The sequence below is a fragment of the Lampetra fluviatilis genome, chromosome 74, assembly GCF_964198595.1.
Source record: "Lampetra fluviatilis chromosome 74, kcLamFluv1.1, whole genome shotgun sequence".
Taxonomy (NCBI): domain Eukaryota; kingdom Metazoa; phylum Chordata; class Hyperoartia; order Petromyzontiformes; family Petromyzontidae; genus Lampetra; species Lampetra fluviatilis.
In genome coordinates, this window is record NC_136348.1 from 2,178,553 (window position 1) to 2,205,504 (window position 26,952).

General features: G+C 42.8%; 1 protein-coding gene across 1 annotated transcript in view; it reads right to left on the reverse strand.

Annotated features, from left to right (window-relative positions):
* The window catches only part of LOC144953345 (uncharacterized), a 172,905-nt gene that overhangs the window by 97,404 nt on the left and 48,549 nt on the right, over nt 1–26,952 (reverse strand). Inside the window, exons 4-6 of the mRNA XM_078883906.1 lie at nt 23,754–24,515; nt 13,214–13,516; nt 5,382–5,672 (exon numbers count right to left, since the gene is read on the reverse strand). Coding sequence (XP_078740032.1) covers nt 5,382–5,672; nt 13,214–13,516; nt 23,754–24,515 — 1,356 coding nt within the window. The remainder of the gene's footprint in view (nt 1–5,381; nt 5,673–13,213; nt 13,517–23,753; nt 24,516–26,952) is intronic.

Below are 26,952 nucleotides of genomic sequence, written 5' to 3' on the forward strand. Positions count from 1 at the left end.
ATAAAAACGTATTTTAACAAATGTGTGTCCGTTAATTTATTTTACAATGTTTATAGCAAAAACGTGTTTTAAGCGAGTTTTAGGTGGAGGATCTTCGTCACACAAATCTGCCCTTAACCGGCAGCATCTTGGCTGTCTCTCCATTAACATGTTACGGTCCCAAATCCTCAAGTATGACATTATTAAAATCCCACTGTAGTCGCATTAGAATAAAACTGTCCACTGTTGGATGAATGTCATGCTAATTTAATCGAATAGCTATATACGGTATGTAAAGTGTATCACTTTATATATTATAACATAATTGCATTTCATATGATTTGAAAAACATACGTTCATTTAAAATAAACGGAGATTTTCGTGGACTTTGTGGGGAGATGGAGCACAGTGGATCGGATCGTCTCCGCTGCTGTCGACGGGGCCAAGCAGCGAATGTTTAACTCCAGTCACAGGGCCTTACCCAAACTACATCTCCCCAACAAGGCAGCCTTCCCTCTGCTGTGTATTTTAGCCGTATATTTGAGGACGCACTTGAAGATAACAATTCGTCAAGAAAAGGCATGATTACAATGTCTTTCATAAAGGAGTATGAGTTCATTCATGAGTAGTATTCGCTAAGCCCAGATGGCACTATCCTGCACTCACTCATGTTGAAACAAAGTAAACATTAGTCAGCTCATTCATGGTCATTGCCATTATTTCCAAATCCGTGTGGGGTCCCACGAGAACAGGGCACGGCCAAAAACTCTCACGTTATAAACTCGCACTGTAAGCTCTAACATTATAAACTCGATTTAAATCTTTCGTGACTGCAAGGATTCATCATCTTGGTTCTTTCGGTAAAGTCACGTATAAGGGAAGTAATAAAATAATAAAAATAAAACATAATAAAATAATTCTCACGACGTTTCGGCCACAACGCAAGCAGCCGTCCTCAGGTGAAAAGCAGGTCTGTCGAGGCGACAGCGTCTGAATGAAACAGCACACGTGCTTGGAGCATATATGTAAGCTGGGTTGGAAAGGGGGGAAAGGGCGCCTTGACAAAATAATTTGCATATCAAGAGGAAATTAGCATATTTATGGGAAATGCAGATATGTGATTAGTACTACTTATGCCTGTGCATTATGCAGGATTAGCAGCATCAAAGGGGAGGGGATAGGGGAATTGCAGGTATGTGATTAGTACTACTTATGCCCGTGCATTATGCAGGATTAGCAGCATCAAAGGGAGGGGATATGGGAAATGCAGGTTTGTGATTAGTAGCATTAATAAAGGGAAGAAGTGTTAATAGTATGTAGCTGCAGTAACTAAAACCACTACGTAAACAACTGAAGTATAAACTACATAGTATCATCAGTATATAATATGCTTCCATCTAAACTTTATTCTCTTACATCACACGAGTCTACACCGTACTATATACTGCCATAGACAAACCCAACATTAAACCACATACTGTATTACTATACACCAACCTATACCTTATACATTGTAATATTACACGGGATCAGCGGAACGCCGTGGGCACCTATTCGTGGGTATTGGGAAAGAGACTAGAGAATCCAGAGCCGCCTAGAACATATCCCTCCGATAGATCGGGTACAGACCCTGGGACGATAACGTACGCCTGCCACGCCGATCAATACTGACCCAACAGTAAAACGTAGTCGCCGAGAATAAATCATTAATAACCCAGCGCAGCCTCGGGTGGTCTTATGAGTGGGTGAAAGCGCGTGGTGCTGTGTGTAGGTGTGTGCGCCCGTCTGTCGCCGCGAAGGCTGGTGCGGTTTGAGGGCTCGCACCCACCATAAACACCTGTTTCGCGGTCCCTTTAAACGAGCGTTCTCGCCCGCTCACGGGAGCCGCGTGGGTGCGAGCAGCGTCACTTCCCCCTCCGACCCCTGACCTTCCCCGTTCAGAGCGTGTGACCGACATTGTACTAATTTTGGTTGATCGAGTAGAACAAGGCACGTGCCATGTCCAGACGAATTCTTATCAACAACAGTGTCCTTAAATACGATGCTAAAATAAATGTTGGATTAAACGTGCACCTCTTAACCCCTCCCTCGCATTTACGACTAACGATTTGCATTTGCACATAACATACATTAAAGCCCATTAAAATGCTAATACGACCATATTGTTATTCTAAAATTTGAATGCGATTATTGTCCTGTACCCCCCACAGTTCACATATCCCTCCCCCGGTTCGATCGTACAGATAATTTACATACATATGTGTAGAGTGCGATTTTAATACTTCTAATGAGATTTAAATACCGTACCTCCGTTTATGGTGGTATAATTATAAAACTAGTTGATAGTTTATAGTCGTTTAATGTTTAGTGTTATTGTTTATAGTGTTATCAGTTTGCGTGTTTTTAAGTACAGGTGATTCTCGGTATTCTTCGGTATTCTGGACCTGAACTTTGCGAAACGATTCATAACGAGGACCTTTCCCCGCCAGAGCGCAATCCGCTCATGAAAAGAACTCGGGGCGGCGGGAACACGTGCTTCCATGTGCAGTGGGGGACAGGGCATGGTTGTATTGCCTACAGGTGCCACCGGGAAAATCCCCCAAGTTGCTCCGCCAATGGCGGGGTCAGGTAGAGGTCATAGAGGTGGGTGATGTAAAGACAGTGCATCAACTCAGAGACAAGTGGTGACAACAAGATAGAGAGAGTTCGAGAAGGGATGGCGAGACCAAGTGTGGGCGGAGGTTCACGCCGAGAATGAGAGAGGGGGAGGAACGAGGTTTGTGGCTGTGTTGGCTGGTTGCTGTCTCGTCGTCGTCGTTGCTATATCGTGACGCCTGGGGTCTGAAACCGCGTTAAAGGCTAAAAAAAAGAACCCTCTGCAGTCTGAGTCTGGAGTCATTGCAATTGTAACGATCATTATTTCACGGGCTAATATTGGGTTTGTGCGATTATTTTACATATTCATACTGAATATTGCTATTTGATGCCATTGAGACGGAACATTAATCCAATAGTGGACAGCTTGATCCTAATACCACCAAAGTGTTATTCAAATAATTATAATCCCATCCTGATCCTGCACCTTCCATTTCACATATTGCACCCTTGGTTCGCACGTCCATATTACATACATACATATTACATGCAAACATGTTACATACAGACATATTACATTCATGCATATTACATACAGACATGTTACATACTCACGAGCATAGTGTGATTCTTAGAGGACCACGGTGTGAAGCTAAGAATTCGAATGAGATTCGATTATCACACTTCAATGTACGGTGTTCTAATCCGTAACACTAGTTTATGATGTTATTTTATAGCGTTATAATGTATCGCTCATAGCTTATATTGTTTTATTTCACAACATTATAGTTTACTATAACACTAGTTTGTAGTGTTATTTTAAAGCGTTACAATGTGTAGCCCATAGTTTAAAGGTTATGTTGTTAGAGTTTATAATGTTAGAGTATACAATGTGAGTTTACAATTTGAGAGTTTGTGGACGTGCCCTGTTCTCGTGGGACCCGACACGGATTTGGAAATAATTGCTATGATCATGTCTGAGCTGAGATGAGCGACTAATGTTTACTTTGTTTAATCATAACTGTGTGTAGGTTAGTGCCATCGGGGCTTAGTGAATACTACTCATGAATGAACTCATACTTCTTTTGGATAGAAATTTGAAATCGTGTTGGTAGAACAAGTCGCCTGCTTTTTCTAGACGAATTGTTATCTTCAAGTGCGTCCGTAAATATACTGCTAAAATACACAGCATAGGGAAGGCTGCCTTGTTCGGGAGATGTAGTTTGGGTAAGGCGCTGTGGCCGGGTGATGACACGGATTCTGAAACAATGGAGTTAAACACTCACTGCTTGGCCCCGTCGACAGCAGCAAAGGCTGTCATATACCGCCCCATTTACGAGCTGGCTGTATAATGTGTATAGTTGTACGTGCTAGGTGTTGTCTTCTTCTAACAGCTACTAACGTGCGTGTGTTGTCTGTTTTTACGATTTGTCCATTGATGTTGTTTTTTTTAATGCGGCGTTTTTTTGTTGAGTTCTGTCACTTGAGTGTTGCAGTTTGTTTAAGAATTCGTCACGTGAGCGTGGTGTTTTGCTTGTGGGAATTTCGCTTTGTCACAATTTGTGATTGTTATAATAATTGTAACGATTCATAATCGCATGAGTTTATAATTGGTTTGTGCGTGTATTTATATAAATGTATTCCGTCTTTTGTTATTCGATGAGATCTAGCAGTGAAAATCGTGATTGTAATATGACCATGTTGTAATTGTAATAATTTTTATCCGATCCTTGCACGTACACTATACATACATTTGAACAGTGTTAGATTATTATACGACCACACTGTGATTCTAATGCTATTATAATACCTTACCTCCGTTTATATGGTTATACATTAAAACACTAGCTTATAATTGTTTAATGTTTAGTGTTATAGTTTATAGTATTACGGTTTACATGTTATAGAGTACAGTTTATCCCCGACATACTTCGGAATTAGGGACTGGTACGTTGATGAAAGATTAACTACGGGGAACTTTCCCCTCAAGGAACACGTGTTAATCGGGTAGACAGCCAAGATGCTGCCGGTTAAGGGCACACTTGTGTGACGGAGATCCTCCACCTAAAACTTTACTAGGAACATTTTAAAATAAAGAACGGACAAACATTTGTTCAAAATACGTTTTTATTCATCTGCAATAATGTTGACGTTAAAATTCGAACCGAATATTTATTATGTCCTATGTTAAACAGTTACAGTACAATGAAAACCATATCCGTTCCAGGAATACCAAAGCGTTAAAGTATCATTCTCCAATATTTTCTTATTAGTTCATCACGTTTGTTGAAGTCAATGCCATATATCCAACGAACGCGTCATCAATGTACATCCTGAAATCAGCTATCTAAAGTCGATTAATACCAATCAAAAAATGCTATTTCCTCGGAAAAAAACCCGTTTAAAATGTTGAGTAAAGATGTACCTACAGACGCATTCCAACTTTAGCTCAACAGGAGCACCTAACGACTACAATTGAACCCTCTCACAACCAGTGCTCATCACTCCACTTCGGCAAGTAATCCCATAACATTACAAACCACCACTGTGCACGTCATTAAACTCTCACAAAAACTGGTAAACTAAAATTACACACAAAAGTACTCGATACGGATTAATAGGTATAACCACATGACATAATATTTTTTCAGTCACCCCGAGCTCTCTGGTTGATCCTCGAGCCACTCCATTACATCCAGCCATCTCTCAGGATCCAACTGCATGGGATCGAAGGTGGAAACTTCTTCAGGACTCATTGCAGCACCTTGAATTTCACCTTTTGATTTCAGTTTCCTATCATCGTGGACTTTCTGATGCCTGTTCCGTTTTGACGACTGGGCAAATGCCTTCCCACACACAGAGCACAGGAACGGCTTCTCGCCCGTGTGTGTTCTCTGGTGAGTTTGAAGAGTTGATGAGTGTGCAAATGTCTTCCCACACACAGGGCACAGGAATGGCTTCTCGCCCGTGTGTGTTCTCTGATGGTCTTGAAGATTTGATGACTGTGCAAATGTCTTCCCACACACAATGCACAGGAATGGCTTCTCGCCCGTGTGTGTTCTATGTTGTCTCTGAAGATGTGATGGCCGTGAAAATGACTTACCACACACACAACAATTTAATGGCTTCTTGCCTCCGTGTGCGTGGGGCTGTGGAGAGCGTCTCTGCTCCATGTGAGCGTAGTAACAGCAGCGGTGTTATTGAGTCAAAAGTACGCTATCGGCCGCAAGGATGTTTAGCGTTGAGTTTTAGATTTTGTTAACTGCTAAAACAAGAACGACACTCAAAGTCGCCGAACGGTCGACACAGCAATTGTGCTCGCCAGGCTGCGTTGTCTCGCGGTTGAAGGGCGATCAGCTGAGCGACGAGTCGAGCGTCCAACCTCATCAAGTTCCCTCTCGAAATGGCATTGAGCTCTGCTTCTGAGCCGCCTTATAACTCCCCCCCTAGGATCCAATCCTTTGTCTTTCAGGATATTTGCATTCGATTGTTAATTTTGGAAGGTACAATCCGCATGTATATTAACATACCGAAGGGTAATGTGCCCATTATGCTTCATGCATGAATATGTAAGTGCATCTCAATGTGTAATTGTGCGCGCATTTTGAATAAATGGAAAAGCTTTGTCCTCGATTTAAAATGAATGCAGAGAAATTAGCATGTAACTTTAGAAAAGGAAGAGAGCGGCCTTCTCAACGAGGGAGTGAAACCCAATGAGTAATATTCTTTTACAGCGTTGCAATGGATAGGTTGTAGTTCATAGGTTATAATATTATGTTTCACTATGATAGAGCTTAACATGTGAGAGTATACAATATAATAGTTGATTAAATGCGACGATCAAGGGCCTCAATCGGGTGCGTTTGATCAGAGGCTTTAATCAAAGGCGTCATCCCATCACGGAACACCACCTCCCTACGTTTATTACAGCAACAGAAGCAACTACAGCAGCAACAACAGCAGCGACAACAACAGCAGCAACATCACATTTCGAGGGCGACGCAGCTACTTCCGATTTTGCTGCCCAGCTGTTTGTAGTCGGGACCTGCTCTCGCAGGACCCCACACGTCTTTGGAAATGATTGCGATGATAAGGTCTGAGCTGAGAATTAAGTAACTCAAGATTACTTTGTTTAACCATAACTTTAGGTATGTTAGTGTCATCGGGGCTGTGTGAATACTACTCATGAATGAAATCACACTCCTGTATGACCGACATTGTACTAATTTTGGTTGATCGAGTAAAACAAGGCACGTGCCATGTCCAGACGAATTCTTATCAGAAAGTGTCCTTAAATATGATGCTAAAATAAATTTTAACACTGGATTAAACGTGCACCTCTTAACCCCTCCCTCGCATTTACGACTAACGATTTGCACTTGCACATAATATACATTCAAGCACAGTAAAATGCTAATACGACAATATTGTTATTCTAAAATTTGAATGCGATTCTTGCCCTGTACCCCCCACAGTTCACATATCCGACCCCCGGCTCGATTGAAAACATAATTTACATACATATGTGTAGAGTGAGATTTTAATACTTCTAATGAGATTTAAATACCGTACCTCCGTTTATGGTGCTATAAACTATACAACCAGTTGATATTTCTTTTGTCGTTTAATGTTTAGTGTTATTGTTTATATTGTTATCAATTTACTTGTTTTTTAAGTACAGGTGATTCCCGGTATTCTTCGGTATTCTGGACCTGAACTTTTTGAGTACTTTTGTGTGTAATTCTGACCATTTAGTTTTACAGTTCGTTTGAGAGTTTCTTGACGTGCAGGTGGTGATTTTTGATGTTGTCGGATTACTTGGTGAAGTGGTGTGATGAGCAGTGGTTGTGAGATGGTTCAATTCCGGACAATATTGTAGTGTTTAAGTCTTCCTGTTGAGCTAAAGTTGGAATGCATCTGTAGTTAGATCTGAAACGGGTTTTTTTTCAAGTATAAAGCTTTTTTTGGTTGGTAATAATCGACTTTAGGATGTACATTGATGAAGCGTTCGTTGGATATATGGCCGTGACTTCAACATAGATGAACAGTGAACAAACGTGGTGAACTAATAAGGAAATCATGGGGAATTATACTTTAACGCTTTGGTATTCCTGGAACGGATATGGTTTGCATTGTACTGTAACTGTTTGAACATAGGACATAATAAATATTCCCTTCGAGTTTTGACGTAAAAGTGATTGCAGATGAATAAAAACGTATTTTAACAAATGTGTGTCCGTTAATTTATTTTACAATGTTTATAGCAAAAACGTGTTTTAAGCGAGTTTTAGGTGGAGGATCTTCGTCACACAAATCTGCCCTTAACCGGCAGCATCTTGGCTGTCTCTCCATTAACATGTTACGGTCCCAAATCCTCAAGTATGACATTATTAAAATCCCACTGTAGTCGCATTAGAATAAAACTGTCCACTGTTGGATGAATGTCATGCTAATTTAATCGAATAGCTATATACGGTATGTAAAGTGTATCACTTTATATATTATAACATAATTGCATTTCATATGATTTGAAAAACATACGTTCATTTAAAATAAACGGAGATTTTCGTGGACTTTGTGGGGAGATGGAGCACAGTGGATCGGATCGTCTCCGCTGCTGTCGACGGGGCCAAGCAGCGAATGTTTAACTCCAGTCACAGGGCCTTACCCAAACTACATCTCCCCAACAAGGCAGCCTTCCCTCTGCTGTGTATTTTAGCCGTATATTTGAGGACGCACTTGAAGATAACAATTCGTCAAGAAAAGGCATGATTACAATGTCTTTCATAAAGGAGTATGAGTTCATTCATGAGTAGTATTCGCTAAGCCCAGATGGCACTATCCTGCACTCACTCATGTTGAAACAAAGTAAACATTAGTCGCTCAAATCTCAGCTCATTCATGGTCATTGCCATTATTTCCAAATCCGTGTGGGGTCCCACGAGAACAGGGCACGGCCAAAAACTCTCACGTTATAAACTCGCACTGTAAGCTCTAACATTATAAACTCGATTTAAATCTTTCGTGACTGCAAGGATTCATCATCTTGGTTCTTTCGGTAAAGTCACGTATAAGGGAAGTAATAAAATAATAAAAATAAAACATAATAAAATAATTCTCACGACGTTTCGGCCACAACGCAAGCAGCCGTCCTCAGGTGAAAAGCAGGTCTGTCGAGGCGACAGCGTCTGAATGAAACAGCACACGTGCTTGGAGCATATATGTAAGCTGGGTTGGAAAGGGGGGAAAGGGCGCCTTGACAAAATAATTTGCATATCAAGAGGAAATTAGCATATTTATGGGAAATGCAGATATGTGATTAGTACTACTTATGCCTGTGCATTATGCAGGATTAGCAGCATCAAAGGGGAGGGGATAGGGGAATTGCAGGTATGTGATTAGTACTACTTATGCCCGTGCATTATGCAGGATTAGCAGCATCAAAGGGAGGGGATATGGGAAATGCAGGTTTGTGATTAGTAGCATTAATAAAGGGAAGAAGTGTTAATAGTATGTAGCTGCAGTAACTAAAACCACTACGTAAACAACTGAAGTATAAACTACATAGTATCATCAGTATATAATATGCTTCCATCTAAACTTTATTCTCTTACATCACACGAGTCTACACCGTACTATATACTGCCATAGACAAACCCAACATTAAACCACATACTGTATTACTATACACCAACCTATACCTTATACATTGTAATATTACACGGGATCAGCGGAACGCCGTGGGCACCTATTCGTGGGTATTGGGAAAGAGACTAGAGAATCCAGAGCCGCCTAGAACATATCCCTCCGATAGATCGGGTACAGACCCTGGGACGATAACGTACGCCTGCCACGCCGATCAATACTGACCCAACAGTAAAACGTAGTCGCCGAGAATAAATCATTAATAACCCAGCGCAGCCTCGGGTGGTCTTATGAGTGGGTGAAAGCGCGTGGTGCTGTGTGTAGGTGTGTGCGCCCGTCTGTCGCCGCGAAGGCTGGTGCGGTTTGAGGGCTCGCACCCACCATAAACACCTGTTTCGCGGTCCCTTTAAACGAGCGTTCTCGCCCGCTCACGGGAGCCGCGTGGGTGCGAGCAGCGTCACTTCCCCCTCCGACCCCTGACCTTCCCCGTTCAGAGCGTGTGACCGACATTGTACTAATTTTGGTTGATCGAGTAGAACAAGGCACGTGCCATGTCCAGACGAATTCTTATCAACAACAGTGTCCTTAAATACGATGCTAAAATAAATGTTGGATTAAACGTGCACCTCTTAACCCCTCCCTCGCATTTACGACTAACGATTTGCATTTGCACATAACATACATTAAAGCCCATTAAAATGCTAATACGACCATATTGTTATTCTAAAATTTGAATGCGATTATTGTCCTGTACCCCCCACAGTTCACATATCCCTCCCCCGGTTCGATCGTACAGATAATTTACATACATATGTGTAGAGTGCGATTTTAATACTTCTAATGAGATTTAAATACCGTACCTCCGTTTATGGTGGTATAATTATAAAACTAGTTGATAGTTTATAGTCGTTTAATGTTTAGTGTTATTGTTTATAGTGTTATCAGTTTGCGTGTTTTTAAGTACAGGTGATTCTCGGTATTCTTCGGTATTCTGGACCTGAACTTTGCGAAACGATTCATAACGAGGACCTTTCCCCGCCAGAGCGCAATCCGCTCATGAAAAGAACTCGGGGCGGCGGGAACACGTGCTTCCATGTGCAGTGGGGGACAGGGCATGGTTGTATTGCCTACAGGTGCCACCGGGAAAATCCCCCAAGTTGCTCCGCCAATGGCGGGGTCAGGTAGAGGTCATAGAGGTGGGTGATGTAAAGACAGTGCATCAACTCAGAGACAAGTGGTGACAACAAGATAGAGAGAGTTCGAGAAGGGATGGCGAGACCAAGTGTGGGCGGAGGTTCACGCCGAGAATGAGAGAGGGGGAGGAACGAGGTTTGTGGCTGTGTTGGCTGGTTGCTGTCTCGTCGTCGTCGTTGCTATATCGTGACGCCTGGGGTCTGAAACCGCGTTAAAGGCTAAAAAAAAGAACCCTCTGCAGTCTGAGTCTGGAGTCATTGCAATTGTAACGATCATTATTTCACGGGCTAATATTGGGTTTGTGCGATTATTTTACATATTCATACTGAATATTGCTATTTGATGCCATTGAGACGGAACATTAATCCAATAGTGGACAGCTTGATCCTAATACCACCAAAGTGTTATTCAAATAATTATAATCCCATCCTGATCCTGCACCTTCCATTTCACATATTGCACCCTTGGTTCGCACGTCCATATTACATACATACATATTACATGCAAACATGTTACATACAGACATATTACATTCATGCATATTACATACAGACATGTTACATACTCACGAGCATAGTGTGATTCTTAGAGGACCACGGTGTGAAGCTAAGAATTCGAATGAGATTCGATTATCACACTTCAATGTACGGTGTTCTAATCCGTAACACTAGTTTATGATGTTATTTTATAGCGTTATAATGTATCGCTCATAGCTTATATTGTTTTATTTCACAACATTATAGTTTACTATAACACTAGTTTGTAGTGTTATTTTAAAGCGTTACAATGTGTAGCCCATAGTTTAAAGGTTATGTTGTTAGAGTTTATAATGTTAGAGTATACAATGTGAGTTTACAATTTGAGAGTTTGTGGACGTGCCCTGTTCTCGTGGGACCCGACACGGATTTGGAAATAATTGCTATGATCATGTCTGAGCTGAGATGAGCGACTAATGTTTACTTTGTTTAATCATAACTGTGTGTAGGTTAGTGCCATCGGGGCTTAGTGAATACTACTCATGAATGAACTCATACTTCTTTTGGATAGAAATTTGAAATCGTGTTGGTAGAACAAGTCGCCTGCTTTTTCTAGACGAATTGTTATCTTCAAGTGCGTCCGTAAATATACTGCTAAAATACACAGCATAGGGAAGGCTGCCTTGTTCGGGAGATGTAGTTTGGGTAAGGCGCTGTGGCCGGGTGATGACACGGATTCTGAAACAATGGAGTTAAACACTCACTGCTTGGCCCCGTCGACAGCAGCAAAGGCTGTCATATACCGCCCCATTTACGAGCTGGCTGTATAATGTGTATAGTTGTACGTGCTAGGTGTTGTCTTCTTCTAACAGCTACTAACGTGCGTGTGTTGTCTGTTTTTACGATTTGTCCATTGATGTTGTTTTTTTTAATGCGGCGTTTTTTTGTTGAGTTCTGTCACTTGAGTGTTGCAGTTTGTTTAAGAATTCGTCACGTGAGCGTGGTGTTTTGCTTGTGGGAATTTCGCTTTGTCACAATTTGTGATTGTTATAATAATTGTAACGATTCATAATCGCATGAGTTTATAATTGGTTTGTGCGTGTATTTATATAAATGTATTCCGTCTTTTGTTATTCGATGAGATCTAGCAGTGAAAATCGTGATTGTAATATGACCATGTTGTAATTGTAATAATTTTTATCCGATCCTTGCACGTACACTATACATACATTTGAACAGTGTTAGATTATTATACGACCACACTGTGATTCTAATGCTATTATAATACCTTACCTCCGTTTATATGGTTATACATTAAAACACTAGCTTATAATTGTTTAATGTTTAGTGTTATAGTTTATAGTATTACGGTTTACATGTTATAGAGTACAGTTTATCCCCGACATACTTCGGAATTAGGGACTGGTACGTTGATGAAAGATTAACTACGGGGAACTTTCCCCTCAAGGAACACGTGTTAATCGGGTAGACAGCCAAGATGCTGCCGGTTAAGGGCACACTTGTGTGACGGAGATCCTCCACCTAAAACTTTACTAGGAACATTTTAAAATAAAGAACGGACAAACATTTGTTCAAAATACGTTTTTATTCATCTGCAATAATGTTGACGTTAAAATTCGAACCGAATATTTATTATGTCCTATGTTAAACAGTTACAGTACAATGAAAACCATATCCGTTCCAGGAATACCAAAGCGTTAAAGTATCATTCTCCAATATTTTCTTATTAGTTCATCACGTTTGTTGAAGTCAATGCCATATATCCAACGAACGCGTCATCAATGTACATCCTGAAATCAGCTATCTAAAGTCGATTAATACCAATCAAAAAATGCTATTTCCTCGGAAAAAAACCCGTTTAAAATGTTGAGTAAAGATGTACCTACAGACGCATTCCAACTTTAGCTCAACAGGAGCACCTAACGACTACAATTGAACCCTCTCACAACCAGTGCTCATCACTCCACTTCGGCAAGTAATCCCATAACATTACAAACCACCACTGTGCACGTCATTAAACTCTCACAAAAACTGGTAAACTAAAATTACACACAAAAGTACTCGATACGGATTAATAGGTATAACCACATGACATAATATTTTTTCAGTCACCCCGAGCTCTCTGGTTGATCCTCGAGCCACTCCATTACATCCAGCCATCTCTCAGGATCCAACTGCATGGGATCGAAGGTGGAAACTTCTTCAGGACTCATTGCAGCACCTTGAATTTCACCTTTTGATTTCAGTTTCCTATCATCGTGGACTTTCTGATGCCTGTTCCGTTTTGACGACTGGGCAAATGCCTTCCCACACACAGAGCACAGGAACGGCTTCTCGCCCGTGTGTGTTCTCTGGTGAGTTTGAAGAGTTGATGAGTGTGCAAATGTCTTCCCACACACAGGGCACAGGAATGGCTTCTCGCCCGTGTGTGTTCTCTGATGGTCTTGAAGATTTGATGACTGTGCAAATGTCTTCCCACACACAATGCACAGGAATGGCTTCTCGCCCGTGTGTGTTCTATGTTGTCTCTGAAGATGTGATGGCCGTGAAAATGACTTACCACACACACAACAATTTAATGGCTTCTTGCCTCCGTGTGCGTGGGGCTGTGGAGAGCGTCTCTGCTCCATGTGAGCGTAGTAACAGCAGCGGTGTTATTGAGTCAAAAGTACGCTATCGGCCGCAAGGATGTTTAGCGTTGAGTTTTAGATTTTGTTAACTGCTAAAACAAGAACGACACTCAAAGTCGCCGAACGGTCGACACAGCAATTGTGCTCGCCAGGCTGCGTTGTCTCGCGGTTGAAGGGCGATCAGCTGAGCGACGAGTCGAGCGTCCAACCTCATCAAGTTCCCTCTCGAAATGGCATTGAGCTCTGCTTCTGAGCCGCCTTATAACTCCCCCCCTAGGATCCAATCCTTTGTCTTTCAGGATATTTGCATTCGATTGTTAATTTTGGAAGGTACAATCCGCATGTATATTAACATACCGAAGGGTAATGTGCCCATTATGCTTCATGCATGAATATGTAAGTGCATCTCAATGTGTAATTGTGCGCGCATTTTGAATAAATGGAAAAGCTTTGTCCTCGATTTAAAATGAATGCAGAGAAATTAGCATGTAACTTTAGAAAAGGAAGAGAGCGGCCTTCTCAACGAGGGAGTGAAACCCAATGAGTAATATTCTTTTACAGCGTTGCAATGGATAGGTTGTAGTTCATAGGTTATAATATTATGTTTCACTATGATAGAGCTTAACATGTGAGAGTATACAATATAATAGTTGATTAAATGCGACGATCAAGGGCCTCAATCGGGTGCGTTTGATCAGAGGCTTTAATCAAAGGCGTCATCCCATCACGGAACACCACCTCCCTACGTTTATTACAGCAACAGAAGCAACTACAGCAGCAACAACAGCAGCGACAACAACAGCAGCAACATCACATTTCGAGGGCGACGCAGCTACTTCCGATTTTGCTGCCCAGCTGTTTGTAGTCGGGACCTGCTCTCGCAGGACCCCACACGTCTTTGGAAATGATTGCGATGATAAGGTCTGAGCTGAGAATTAAGTAACTCAAGATTACTTTGTTTAACCATAACTTTAGGTATGTTAGTGTCATCGGGGCTGTGTGAATACTACTCATGAATGAAATCACACTCCTGTATGACCGACATTGTACTAATTTTGGTTGATCGAGTAAAACAAGGCACGTGCCATGTCCAGACGAATTCTTATCAGAAAGTGTCCTTAAATATGATGCTAAAATAAATTTTAACACTGGATTAAACGTGCACCTCTTAACCCCTCCCTCGCATTTACGACTAACGATTTGCACTTGCACATAATATACATTCAAGCACAGTAAAATGCTAATACGACAATATTGTTATTCTAAAATTTGAATGCGATTCTTGCCCTGTACCCCCCACAGTTCACATATCCGACCCCCGGCTCGATTGAAAACATAATTTACATACATATGTGTAGAGTGAGATTTTAATACTTCTAATGAGATTTAAATACCGTACCTCCGTTTATGGTGCTATAAACTATACAACCAGTTGATATTTCTTTTGTCGTTTAATGTTTAGTGTTATTGTTTATATTGTTATCAATTTACTTGTTTTTTAAGTACAGGTGATTCCCGGTATTCTTCGGTATTCTGGACCTGAACTTTGCGAAACGAATCATAATGCGGACCTTTCCCCACCAGAGCGCAATCCGCTCATGAAAAGATCACGGGGCGGCGGGAACACGTGCTTCCATGGGCAGTGGGGGACAGGGCATGGTTGTATTGCCCACAGGTGCCACCGGGAAAATCCCCTAAGTTGCTCCGCCCATGGCGGGGTCAGGTAGAGGTCATAGAGGTGGGTGATGTAAAGACAGTACGTCAACTAAGGGACAAGTGGTGACAACAAGATAGAGAGAGTTCGAGAAGGGAAGGCGAGACCATGTGTGGGCGGAGGTTCACGCCGAGAATGAGAGGGGGAGGAACGAGGTGTTGGCTGGTTGCTGTCTCGTAGTCGTCATTATATCACACTTCAATGTAAGGTGTTCTGATCTGTAACACTAGTTAATGATGTTATTTTATAGCGTTATAATGTATCGCTCATAGTTTACAATAGCACTAGTTTGTATTGTTGTCCCGCCTTCCCTTCTTGAACTCTCTCTATCCTATTGTCACCGCTTGTCCCTTAGTAGATGCACTGTCTTTACATCAACAACAGTTTTTAGACACCACGTGCGTCAGGGCAGCAGCTGCATCAAAATTTAATACTCAACTGTAGGTGTAAGCGGTGTGACCACACTCACCTGTCAACAACAAGAAAACAACACAATAACCACAACAACAATCCTAACACGCTTCCACGTTGTTCAACTGGACCCTTCAACTGTCCGTGTGTTGGGCTTGGATTCTACGAGCGCAACCTTGCGCATTTTGACCTGGTTCTCTACGCCGGTCCCTCGCCCATGGTGGAATCTTGTGCCTTTCGGGGCGTCAAGGGATCGCACCACAGCCTTGAAGGATTAGGCAGGTCCCTGGCTTCTTTTGAGAAACATGACCGGGCTCCAGGCACCGATTCCTCACACGTGGGGGATCCTTGAAGCACCCCGGGCCTCAGGGGCTCGGAAACTGTGAGCGGCACAACACATTTCCTTTGGCGTACGGTTTCCGTTGCCAAGCACCCCACTACGTCGGACACACCAGACTTGGGCTGTACAGGACATGGGGATGAGCTGTCTGGGTGGGGACGGACATAAGTCTTGAGGCGGGATGGGGGGACGAACCAGCGGCGACGCCCTATCTACATTCGTACACACTTAGGCCGTTTCATCTCTATGACTTCAGCTGTATCACTATAAACGATAACACTCAACATTAAACGACTATAAACTGGTTTCCTAATTAATTAAAACATAAACGAAGGTACGGTATTCAAATCTCATTATAAGTATTATAATCGCACTCTGCTCATATGTATGTAAAGCGAACGTTCCATCGAACCAGGTGTTGGATATGCGAACTGTGGGGGGTGCAGGGTCAGAATCGAATTCAAATTCCTAGAATAACAATATTGTCGTATTAGCATTTTACTGTGCTTGACTGTATGTTACGTGTAAATGCAAATTGTTAGTCGTAAATGCGAGGCAGAGGTTAAGAGGTGCATGTTTAATCCAGTGTTAATGTTTATTTTAGCATCATATTTAAGGACAATATTGGTAATAAAAATTATTCTGGACATGGCAAGTGCCTTGTTCGTCTCGATCAACCAAAATTAGTACAATGTCGGTCATAAAGGAGTGCGAGTTATTTCATGAGTAGTATTCGCTGAGCCCCCAGATACTAACCTACACACAGTTATGGTTAAACAAAGTAACGTTTAGTCGCTAAATTTTCAGCTCAGACATGATCATCGCAATCATTTCCGAAGACGTGTGGGTTGGTCCCGTGAGAGCAGGGCCTGGCTACAAATAGTCGAGCAGCAGAAACAGCAGAATCAGAAGTAGTTGCGTCGCCCTCAAAATGTGTTGTTGCTGCTGTTATTGTTGCTGCTGTAGTTACTTCTGTTGCTGTTATGTATTGGGTGGTGGCTCATTTACTCATCACCACCCATAATCATCAGCATCAACACCCATTATCATCACCAATCATCATTATCACTATCAACTCACCATCACCAACCATCGTCACCACCACCACCCAACTATCACAACCAACATTCATCATAACCACCACCAATCATCCATCATCAACACCCATAATCACAACAACCCATCATCATCACCAACCATAACCATCACCACCCATCATCATAACCTCACCAATCATTACCACCCATCATAATCACTACACATCATCACCACCCATCATCATTACAACCCTTCATAATCACCACCCATCATCATCATCACGACCATCCATTATCAAGAAACATCATCATCACCACCCATCATAAATTAACAAACACACACAGCTACAAACATCTTAAACAACTACGCTGGTTTGGTCGTCTGCGTGCGTATCTGGACGTTAATTTATTTACGGACCCGCCCAAACAGCTCGCTCTGATTCGTCGATAAAAATTAATAAAACAGCCGTCAAAAAGCCACAGCTGACTTTCATTCGACAAATATGAATAAATAAACCTGCCGCACAACAGCGTCTCTTCGGTCAACAATTGCACCTACTTTCACGCAACACCATATTCACAGTGATGGTCGCAACGCAAAATCTACTGTAGGTACAGTGTTGCTGTTGCACCCGCCAAACACTGCGTTCTGGTGGCGATATCTCCCCAACGAAGAACGTCCGCGGCTGCAACCAAGAACCCTCCACTAAATCAGATAGCCACATACATTTTCAATTCCAGAACTTTCAATAAAATCTGTTCATTATTGGTGGGGTTCGGTTCGACGGCCCAGTGGACAAAACTGACCACTCTTTCGTACGCAGCTCCATCAATATTGCGCCCATTCCCTTGAAACCACTGTGCTTAATCTTTCATTGGGCCGAAACAAGTGTGTGCAAAGTGGCCCAGCACAGTTCACGGCCCTACATATCAAACCAGCGCTCGAGAAATTCTGTCGGTGTTGCCTTCAATCTCATTGGACTAATTAATTATCCCTTACATTTAATTGCCTCAAAGTGGCCTGCCTGCTTTGTGGCGGCAGCACGCGTTAGTCAGTCAGTCGTCCATTTCCAAACAAGCAGAAGCACACAGAAGGTAACCGCTGTGTGAGAGCATAGGTCTGCCAAGGTCTGCGCCGCAGTGGTGCAGTGCACTGTGGGCGCACATCCTGCGCTGTGTGAGTGTGGTGTGTATGCAAGTGTGCGAATGGTAGTTACGCTAATATTACGTTTATTTATGTAAAAAATGGGTGCTGCGTGCTGCGATTAGTGGAGTCCCCAAACAACTTTACCTTACGAGTAGGCAGGGGTCGCTATACAGTAAGTCTTAGCGGACTGAGCTGGCAGCTTCACCTGCCGGGACCACGGCCAGTTGCGTAGCGCCCCCTACAGTTTCGCCCATGGGTCCCCATCAAACAGTCAGCTGGGTTGGGGCAACCCAGCTGACTGTTTGATGGGTACAATGGGTACTTTTCGGTTTATCCGGCTTATTACCATTATTATGTATTGACGTTGATCACGTCTCCATGGACGGCTTGCTGTCTACTTCGGTTGTGTAATTGAGATGTTGTGCATGCTGCTGCTGGTAAGGGCATGTGTTGCATAATATGCAGCATGTGTCCGCGTATCATGTTTGGCACGGATGCAGTTGGCGTTACTGTACATTTTTCATGTTTTGGAGTGCCAATCCCATGCACTTTGAAATGTAATAAACTGTCTACAAAGGTTGCAGCCCGGCCCCCGCAGCTGTCACTCTCTGGCCGTTGCACAAGCCATATCGGAATTTGCGACATGCTAAAATAATGAGTACAGCGTGACACCACCCGGGTAACTCCCGGGATCAAAATGGCCATTGGAAAGTGATCGCTTTATTGAGATGATTATGGTACTACCACAGGGTATTGTGAACGGTTCAGGAGGAGGAGAGGTCTGGATTTGTAAGTCTCACAGTATCGGTAAGAAGCGCCGGGTGGGGGATGCCCTTCACTGGGGTACAAATTCTGTCATTATTAGTATACGATCATGCAATGTTTCTATCTGCAAGCTGTCATAACTGAAACGATCCCCTTTATTGTTCGATTGAGAAATGGAGTGACCCACACCTCTGATATCATATGTGAGGAACCCAAAAATCTGATGCATGCGTAAAACACCCACAATGGGAATACGTAAACGTAAAAACACCAACAAAATACATTTTAATATAAGAAAAAAATAGGTGGCCCCATAGCGCATCTGTCTGTGTGTGTACATACAGACGGAGGATGCAGGGGCCAACCTGTGTGCGATCAGAACGGTGCAATTGCTGACCAATGTCACTGTGGATGGCGCACACTCTGACGCACACCGGAGCTGTGTCTTTGCAATGCAAGGGCATGGTGGATGGTGGAGCGCATATGGATGGTGCGTTACGAATAAAATAAAACAAAACAAACCGCTGGAAGCAGCCATGCGAGCAGGCTACCTTGAGAGCGATTGCGAATGGGTTGCGTGTCTGGAAGAAGCCTCGCTCTTTCAGATGCCGTACCAGCTTCGTCAACTCTTCGCTACCATTCTGCTGTATTCCATGCCAGCAGATACGAAGGCTCTCTGGGATAAATTCTACGACGATTTGGCTCGCGATTACGAGTAAAGTCACGTAGAAGGGAAGTAATAAAATAATAAAAATAAAACATAATAAAATAATTCTCACGACGTTTTGCCACAACGCAAGCAGCCGTCCTCAGGTGAAAACCAGGTCTGTCGAGGCGACAGCGTCTGAATGAAACAGCACACGTGATTGGGGGGAAAGGGCGCCTTGACAAAATAATTTGCATATCAAGAGGAATTTAGCATATTTATGGGAAATGCAGGTATGTGATTACTACTACTTATGCCCGTGCATTATGCAGGATTAGCAGCATCAAAGGGATGGGATATGGGAAATGCAGGTATGTGATTAGTACTACTTATACCCGTGCATTATGCTGGATTAGCAGCATCAAAGAAAATAAAAGAAATGGTAAAGTTCAAGACCCTTCACAGCCTCCACGAGTTCCTCACGGCAGGTGGGATGGCTCTGTCGGACTTTGACGACCTCCCGCAGCTTTCCGAGTACCCACACTTGGTCTTGGACTCGCTGCTTGAGAACAACCATATCCGCCGCGAATTGGACACGAAGGACTTCCCATTTCGACTTCTGCGCAAACAGTTCCCCATTGTCCCAGCCTTCGCGATGACCATCAACAAGGCGCAAGGGCAAACTGTTCACAACCTGGGATTATATCTACCAACGCCATGCTTCTCGCTCGGCCAACTGTACGTGGCACTATCGCGAGCCACGGCAAGATCCAACATCAAGGCGCTTATTGAGGGACCTGACGACGAGGAGGAAGACGGAGTGTACACGAAGAATATCGTGTATCGCCAGATATTTCAATAAGTTGCATTCTATATTTGAATAAGTTGCATTCTTTAATATTGTCGATTGAGCGTCTCATAAAAATGCATATAACCTCACAAAAATAAACATAAAACAATCACCAAAACATGTCTATTGTGTCCAGCCCCTTTCAACTACCCACCAACCAAGCATATACACACCGCCCGCGAAGCGGGCGGCGACTGCTAGTGTTATATGTAGATGTGCATTGGGAGTCGTAATTGCAAACTGGGAGGCTCTCGGTTTAGAATGTCATCAATTAGTATAATAACAACGTGGTCCTATTAGAATCACGCTATCTACTGCTGCCGATGTTCTGGTGGCGGCCGTCGATTCGAGCTTTGCTCTTTCTTTCTTCGCCTGGATGGTGCCGCGGGACGCAGCATCTCTGAAGGTGATGCTGCTGCTGCTGTTGTTGCTGTTGTTGCTGCTGCTGCAGTTGTTGCTGCTGCAGTTGTTGCTGCTGTTGCTGCTGTTGTTGCTGCTGTTGCTGCTGTTGTTGCTGCTGTTGCTGCTACTGTTGCTGCTGCAGTTGCTGCTGCAGTTGCTGCTGCTGTTGCTGTTGCAGTTGCTGCTGCAGTTGCTGCTGCAGTTACTGCTGCAGTTGCTGCTGTTGTTGCTGTTGCTGCAGTTGTTGCCGTTGCTGCTGCTGCAGTTGCTGCTGTTGTTGTTGCTGCTGTTGCTGCTTAGTATGCTTCAGTTCCAGTGGTGTTCCCTGATGGGATAAGAAACTTTGATCAAATACTTTTATCAAACGAGTCATTACAATGGTAACGATTGGTTCGCACGTCCATATTACATACATACATGTTGCATACATACATACTACATACATACATGTTACATATATACAGGTTACATGCATACATGTCACATACATACATGATACATGCACATATACTTACTACAAACAGACATGTTACATACATACATGTTACATACTTACGACCGTAGTGTGATTCGAAGAGGACCACGGAGTGATTCGAATAATTCGAATGCGATTCGAATATCACACTTCAATGTAGGTTGTTCTAATCTATAACACTAGTTAATAATGTTATTGTATAGCGTTATAATGTATAGCTCATATGTTATATTGTTAGAGTTTACTATAACACTAGTTTACAGTATTTTGTATATTCTTCAAATGTATATGTTAATGTTTAAGTTATAATGTTGGAATTCATAATGTTAAAGTTCACAGTGTGAGAGTTTACAATGTAACAGTATATCAAAAGGCGTCGATCGATGGCTTCGATATGGTAGGTTGCATCAGAGTTTTTCATCAAAGGCGTTATCCCATCACGGGACACCACCATGCTGCGTATATAACAGTAACAGAAGCAACTACAGCAGCTACGAAACCGTTCGATGGCAAAGCAGCGACTTCTGCTTCTGCTCCAACTGCTGCCCGGCTGTTTGTGGCCGACTCTGCTCTCGTGGTACCCCACACGTCTATGGAAACAATTGAGATGATCCTATCTGAGTTGAGATTTGAGCGACTAAAGTTTACTTTGTTTAAACATAACTTAGTGTAGGTTAGTGCCATCGGTGTTTAGCGAATACTACCGAAGAATTAGCTCACACTCATTTATTACATAATTTGTCATAATTTTGGTTGATTAAGGAGAACAAGACACAGGCCATGTCGACGAATTCTTATCATAAATGTACTTAACTATCTTACTGTGATAACATTTGGCTGTTCAAAGCAGTCTGCAACCGTGAATTGTGCAGTTTGGACTAATTGAGGACATCACATCTATTTTGTTGGTTCTCGAAAACTGAGACCAATAATTAAGAGGCAAATCACGAGCGAAAGTTCGAAGGCTGTCATATACCGCTACATTTACGAGTTGGCTCTTTGGGGCTGTACGATGTGTATAGTTGAAGGTGCTAGGTGTTGTCTTCTTCTAACAGCTACTAACATGCGTGTTATGACTGTTTTTTTGGATTTGTTCATTGTTGTTCTTTTTTTTAGGCTTTTTTTTGTTCTGTCACTTGAATGTTGCAGTTTGAGAATTTGTCATGTGACAGTGGTGTTTTTCGAAGTATTAATATAATAATATTCCGTCTTTTGCTATTCGATGACATTGAGATGAGACCTTCATCTAGCAGTGAAAATCGTGATTGTAATACGACCGTGTTGTAATTTTTTTTTTATCCGATCCTTGCACGTAGACCATACATACATATGAGCAAAGTGCTATTCTAATAAGACCACACTGTGATTCTAATGCTTCTAATGAGATTATAATACCTTACCTCCGTTTATATCGTTCTAAATTAAAACACTAGTTTATAGTCGTTTTATGTTTAGTATTATCGTTTATAGTGTTACAGTTTACATGTTATAGAGTACAGTTTATCCCCGGCACACGGGATTAAGGACTGGTACGTTGAGAAACGATTAACTACGGGGACCTTTCCCCTCAAGAAACACGTGTCAATCGGGTAGACAGCCAAGATGCTGCCGGTTAAGGGCACACTTGTGTGACGGAGATCCTCCAACTGAAACTCGCTTAACATGTTTTTGCTAGGAACATTATAAAATAAAGAACGGACAAACATTTGTTAAAAATACGTTTTTATTCATCTGCAATCATTTTTACGTCAAAACTCGAAGGGAATATTTATTATGTCCTATGTTCACACATTTCCAGTACAATGCAAACCATTTCCGTTCCAGGAATACCAAAGCGTTAAAGTATAATTCCCCATGATTTCCTTAATAGTTCACCACATTTGTTCACTGTGCATCTATGTTGAAGTCAAGGCCATATATCCAACGAACGCGTCATCAAAGTACATCCTGAAATCGGTTATGAAAGTCGATGAATACCAACCAAAAAAAGCTATATACTTGACAAAAACCGTTTAAAATGTAGAGTAAAGATGTACCTACAGACGCATTCCAACTTTAGCTCAACAGGAACACATAACGACTACAATTGAACAGTCTCACAACCAGTCCTCATCACACCACTTCGGCAAGTAATCCGATAACATTACAAACCACCACTGTGCACGTCATTAAACTCTCAAAAAAACTGTAAAACTAAAATGGTCAAAATTAAACACAAACGTACTCAAGACAGCTTAATAGGTATAACCGCATGCAACATTATATTTCAGTCACCCCGAGCTCTCGGTTTGATCCTCGAGCCACTCCATTACATCCAGCCATCTCTCGGGATCCAACTGCATGGGATCGAAGGTGGAAACTTCTTCAGGACTCATTGCAGCACCTTGAATTTCAGCTTTTGATTTCAGTTTCCTATCATTGTGGACCTTCTGATGCCTGTTCATGGTTGATGACCGTGCAAATGCCTTCCCACACACAGGGCACAAGAATGGCTTCTCACCAGTGTGTGTTCTCTGATGAGTTTGAAGAGTTGATGACCGTACAAATGCCTTCCCACACACAGGGCACAGGAATGGCTTCTCGCCCGTGTGTGTTCTCTGGTGACTCTGAAGATGTGATGAGTTTGTAAATGTCTTCCCACACACAGGGCACAGGAATGGCTTCTCGCCCGTGTGTGTTCTCTGGTGACGCTGAAGATGTGATGAGTTTGTAAATGTCTTCCCACACACAGGGCACAGGAATGGCTTCTCGCCCGTGTGTGTTCTCTGATGAGTTTGAAGAGTTGATGACCGTACAAATGCCTTCCCACACACAGGGCACAGGAATGGCTTCTCGCCCGTGTGTGTTCTCTGGTGACGCTGAAGATGTGATGAGTTTGTAAATGTCTTCCCACACACAGGGCACAGGAATGGCTTCTCGCCCGTGTGTGTTCTCTGATGAGTTTGAAGAGTTGACGACTGTGCAAATGTCTTCCCACACACAGAGCAAAGGAATGGCTTCTCACCAGTGTGTGTTCTCTCGTGACTCTGAAGATGTGACGAGCGTGCAAATGTCTTCCCACACACAGGGCACAGGAACGGCTTTTCGCCCGTGTGTGTTCTCTGGTGTCTCTGAAGATGTGATGGCCGTAAAAATGTCTTTCCACACACAGAGCAATTCAATGGCTTCTTGTCTCCGTGTGCGTGGGGCTGTGGAGAGCGTCTCTGCTCCATGTGAGCGTAGTAACAGCAGCGGTGTTATCGAGTCAAAAGTACGCTATCGGCCGCAAGGATGTTTAGCGTTGAGTTTTGGATTTTGTTAACTGCTAAAACAAGAACGACACTCGCGTCTAACCGAGACGCAAAAAAATCCCGTAAATTTGACGACGAACACGTTTAAGAGTTCATCCGCGAAAATAGACACTTACTTGGAGATTCAGGGTATATCGATGTCTGGAAGCCGTCTGAAGATGTCGCCACGAACTCTCCCGACGCAAAGTCGCCTAACTGTCGACACAGCAATTGTGCTCGCCAGGCTGCGTTGTCTCGCGGTTGAAGGGCGATCAGCAGAGCGACGAGTCGAGCGTCCAACCTCATCAAGTTCCCTCTCGAAATGGCATTGAGCTCTGCTTCTGAGCCGCCTTATAACTCCCCCCCTAGGATCCAATCCTTTGTCTTCAGGATATTTGCATTCGATTGTTAATTTTGGAAGGCACAAACCGCATGTCTATTAACATACCGAAGGGTAATGTGCCCATTGTGCTTCATGCATGAATATGTAAGTGCATCTCAGTGTGTAATTGTGCGCTTATTTTGAATAAATGAAAAAACATTGTTCTCGATTTAAAGTGAATGCAGAGAAATTAGCACATAACTTTAGAAAAGGAAGAGAGCGGCCTTCTCGACGAGGGAGTGAAACCCAATGAGTAATATTCTTTTACAGCGTTACAATGGATAGGTTGTAGTTCATAGGTTATAATATTATGTTTCACTATGAGTTGATCAAATGCGACGATCAAGGGCATCAATCGGGTGAGTTTGATCAGAGGCTTTAATCAAAGGCGTCATCCCTTCACGGCACACTACCTCCCTGCGTATATCACAGCAACAGAAGCAACTACAGCAGCAACAACAGCAGCGACAACAACAGCAGCAACATGACATTTCGAGGGCGACGCAGCTACTTACGATTCTGCTGCCCAGCTGTTTGTAGTCGGGACCTGCTCTCGCAGGACCCCACACGTCTTTGGAAATGATTGCGATGATCATGTCTGAGCTGAGAATTAAGTCACTCAAGATTACTTTTTTTAACCATAACTTTAGGTAGGTTAGTGTCCTCGGGTCTCTGTGAATACTACTCTTGAATGAAATCATACTCCCGACATTATACTAATTTTGGTTGATCGAGTAGAACAAGGCACGTGCCATGTCCAGACGAATTCTTATCAACAACAGTGTCCTTAACACTTGATTAAACGTGCACCTCTTAACCCCTCCCTCGCATTTACGACTAACGATTGCATTTGCACATAACATACATTCAAGCCCATTAAAATGCTAATACGACCATATTGTTATTCTAAAATTTGAATGCGATTCTTGCCCTGTATCTCCACAGTTCACATATCCGACCTCCGGTTCGATTGAACAGATAATTTACATACATATGTGTAGATTGCGATTTAATACTTCTAATGAGATTTTAATACCGTACCTCCGTTTATGGTGCTATAAATTATAAAACCAGTTGATAATTTGTGTTGTCGTTTAATGTTTAGTGTTATTGTCTATATTCTTAGGTTGTTTCGGTAAAGTCACGTAGGTAAAACATCAAAATTAATAAAAATAATAAAATAAAATAAAAGTCACGACGTTTCGGAGGCAACACAAGTCTCCGTCATCAGGTGGGACCGTCACAGCCAGATTAGCTGCATCAAGTGAGGCAATGATTCAAGATGCAATCCCTTAAAAGCAAGTTGAGGGGGGAGGAGACGGGGGCTCATCAGAATGTGGTAGCCAATGAATGGAACGTCGAGCACATCCTTTTGGCCCCTCCCCCTCCCGATGCGTTGTGCCTGGCGCCCCGTGCTGTCTTTGAGCCCCGCCCCCCTCCCTCCCGATACGTTATAATTTACATACATATGTGTAGAGTGAGATTTTAATACTTCTAATGAGATTTAAATACCGTACCTCCGTTTATGGTGCTATAAACTATACAACCAGTTGATATTTCTTTTGTCGTTTAATGTTTAGTGTTATTGTTTATATTGTTATCAATTTACTTGTTTTTTAAGTACAGGTGATTCCCGGTATTCTTCGGTATTCTGGACCTGAACTTTGCGAAACGAATCATAATGCGGACCTTTCCCCACCAGAGCGCAATCCGCTCATGAAAAGATCACGGGGCGGCGGGAACACGTGCTTCCATGGGCAGTGGGGGACAGGGCATGGTTGTATTGCCCACAGGTGCCACCGGGAAAATCCCCTAAGTTGCTCCGCCCATGGCGGGGTCAGGTAGAGGTCATAGAGGTGGGTGATGTAAAGACAGTACGTCAACTAAGGGACAAGTGGTGACAACAAGATAGAGAGAGTTCGAGAAGGGAAGGCGAGACCATGTGTGGGCGGAGGTTCACGCCGAGAATGAGAG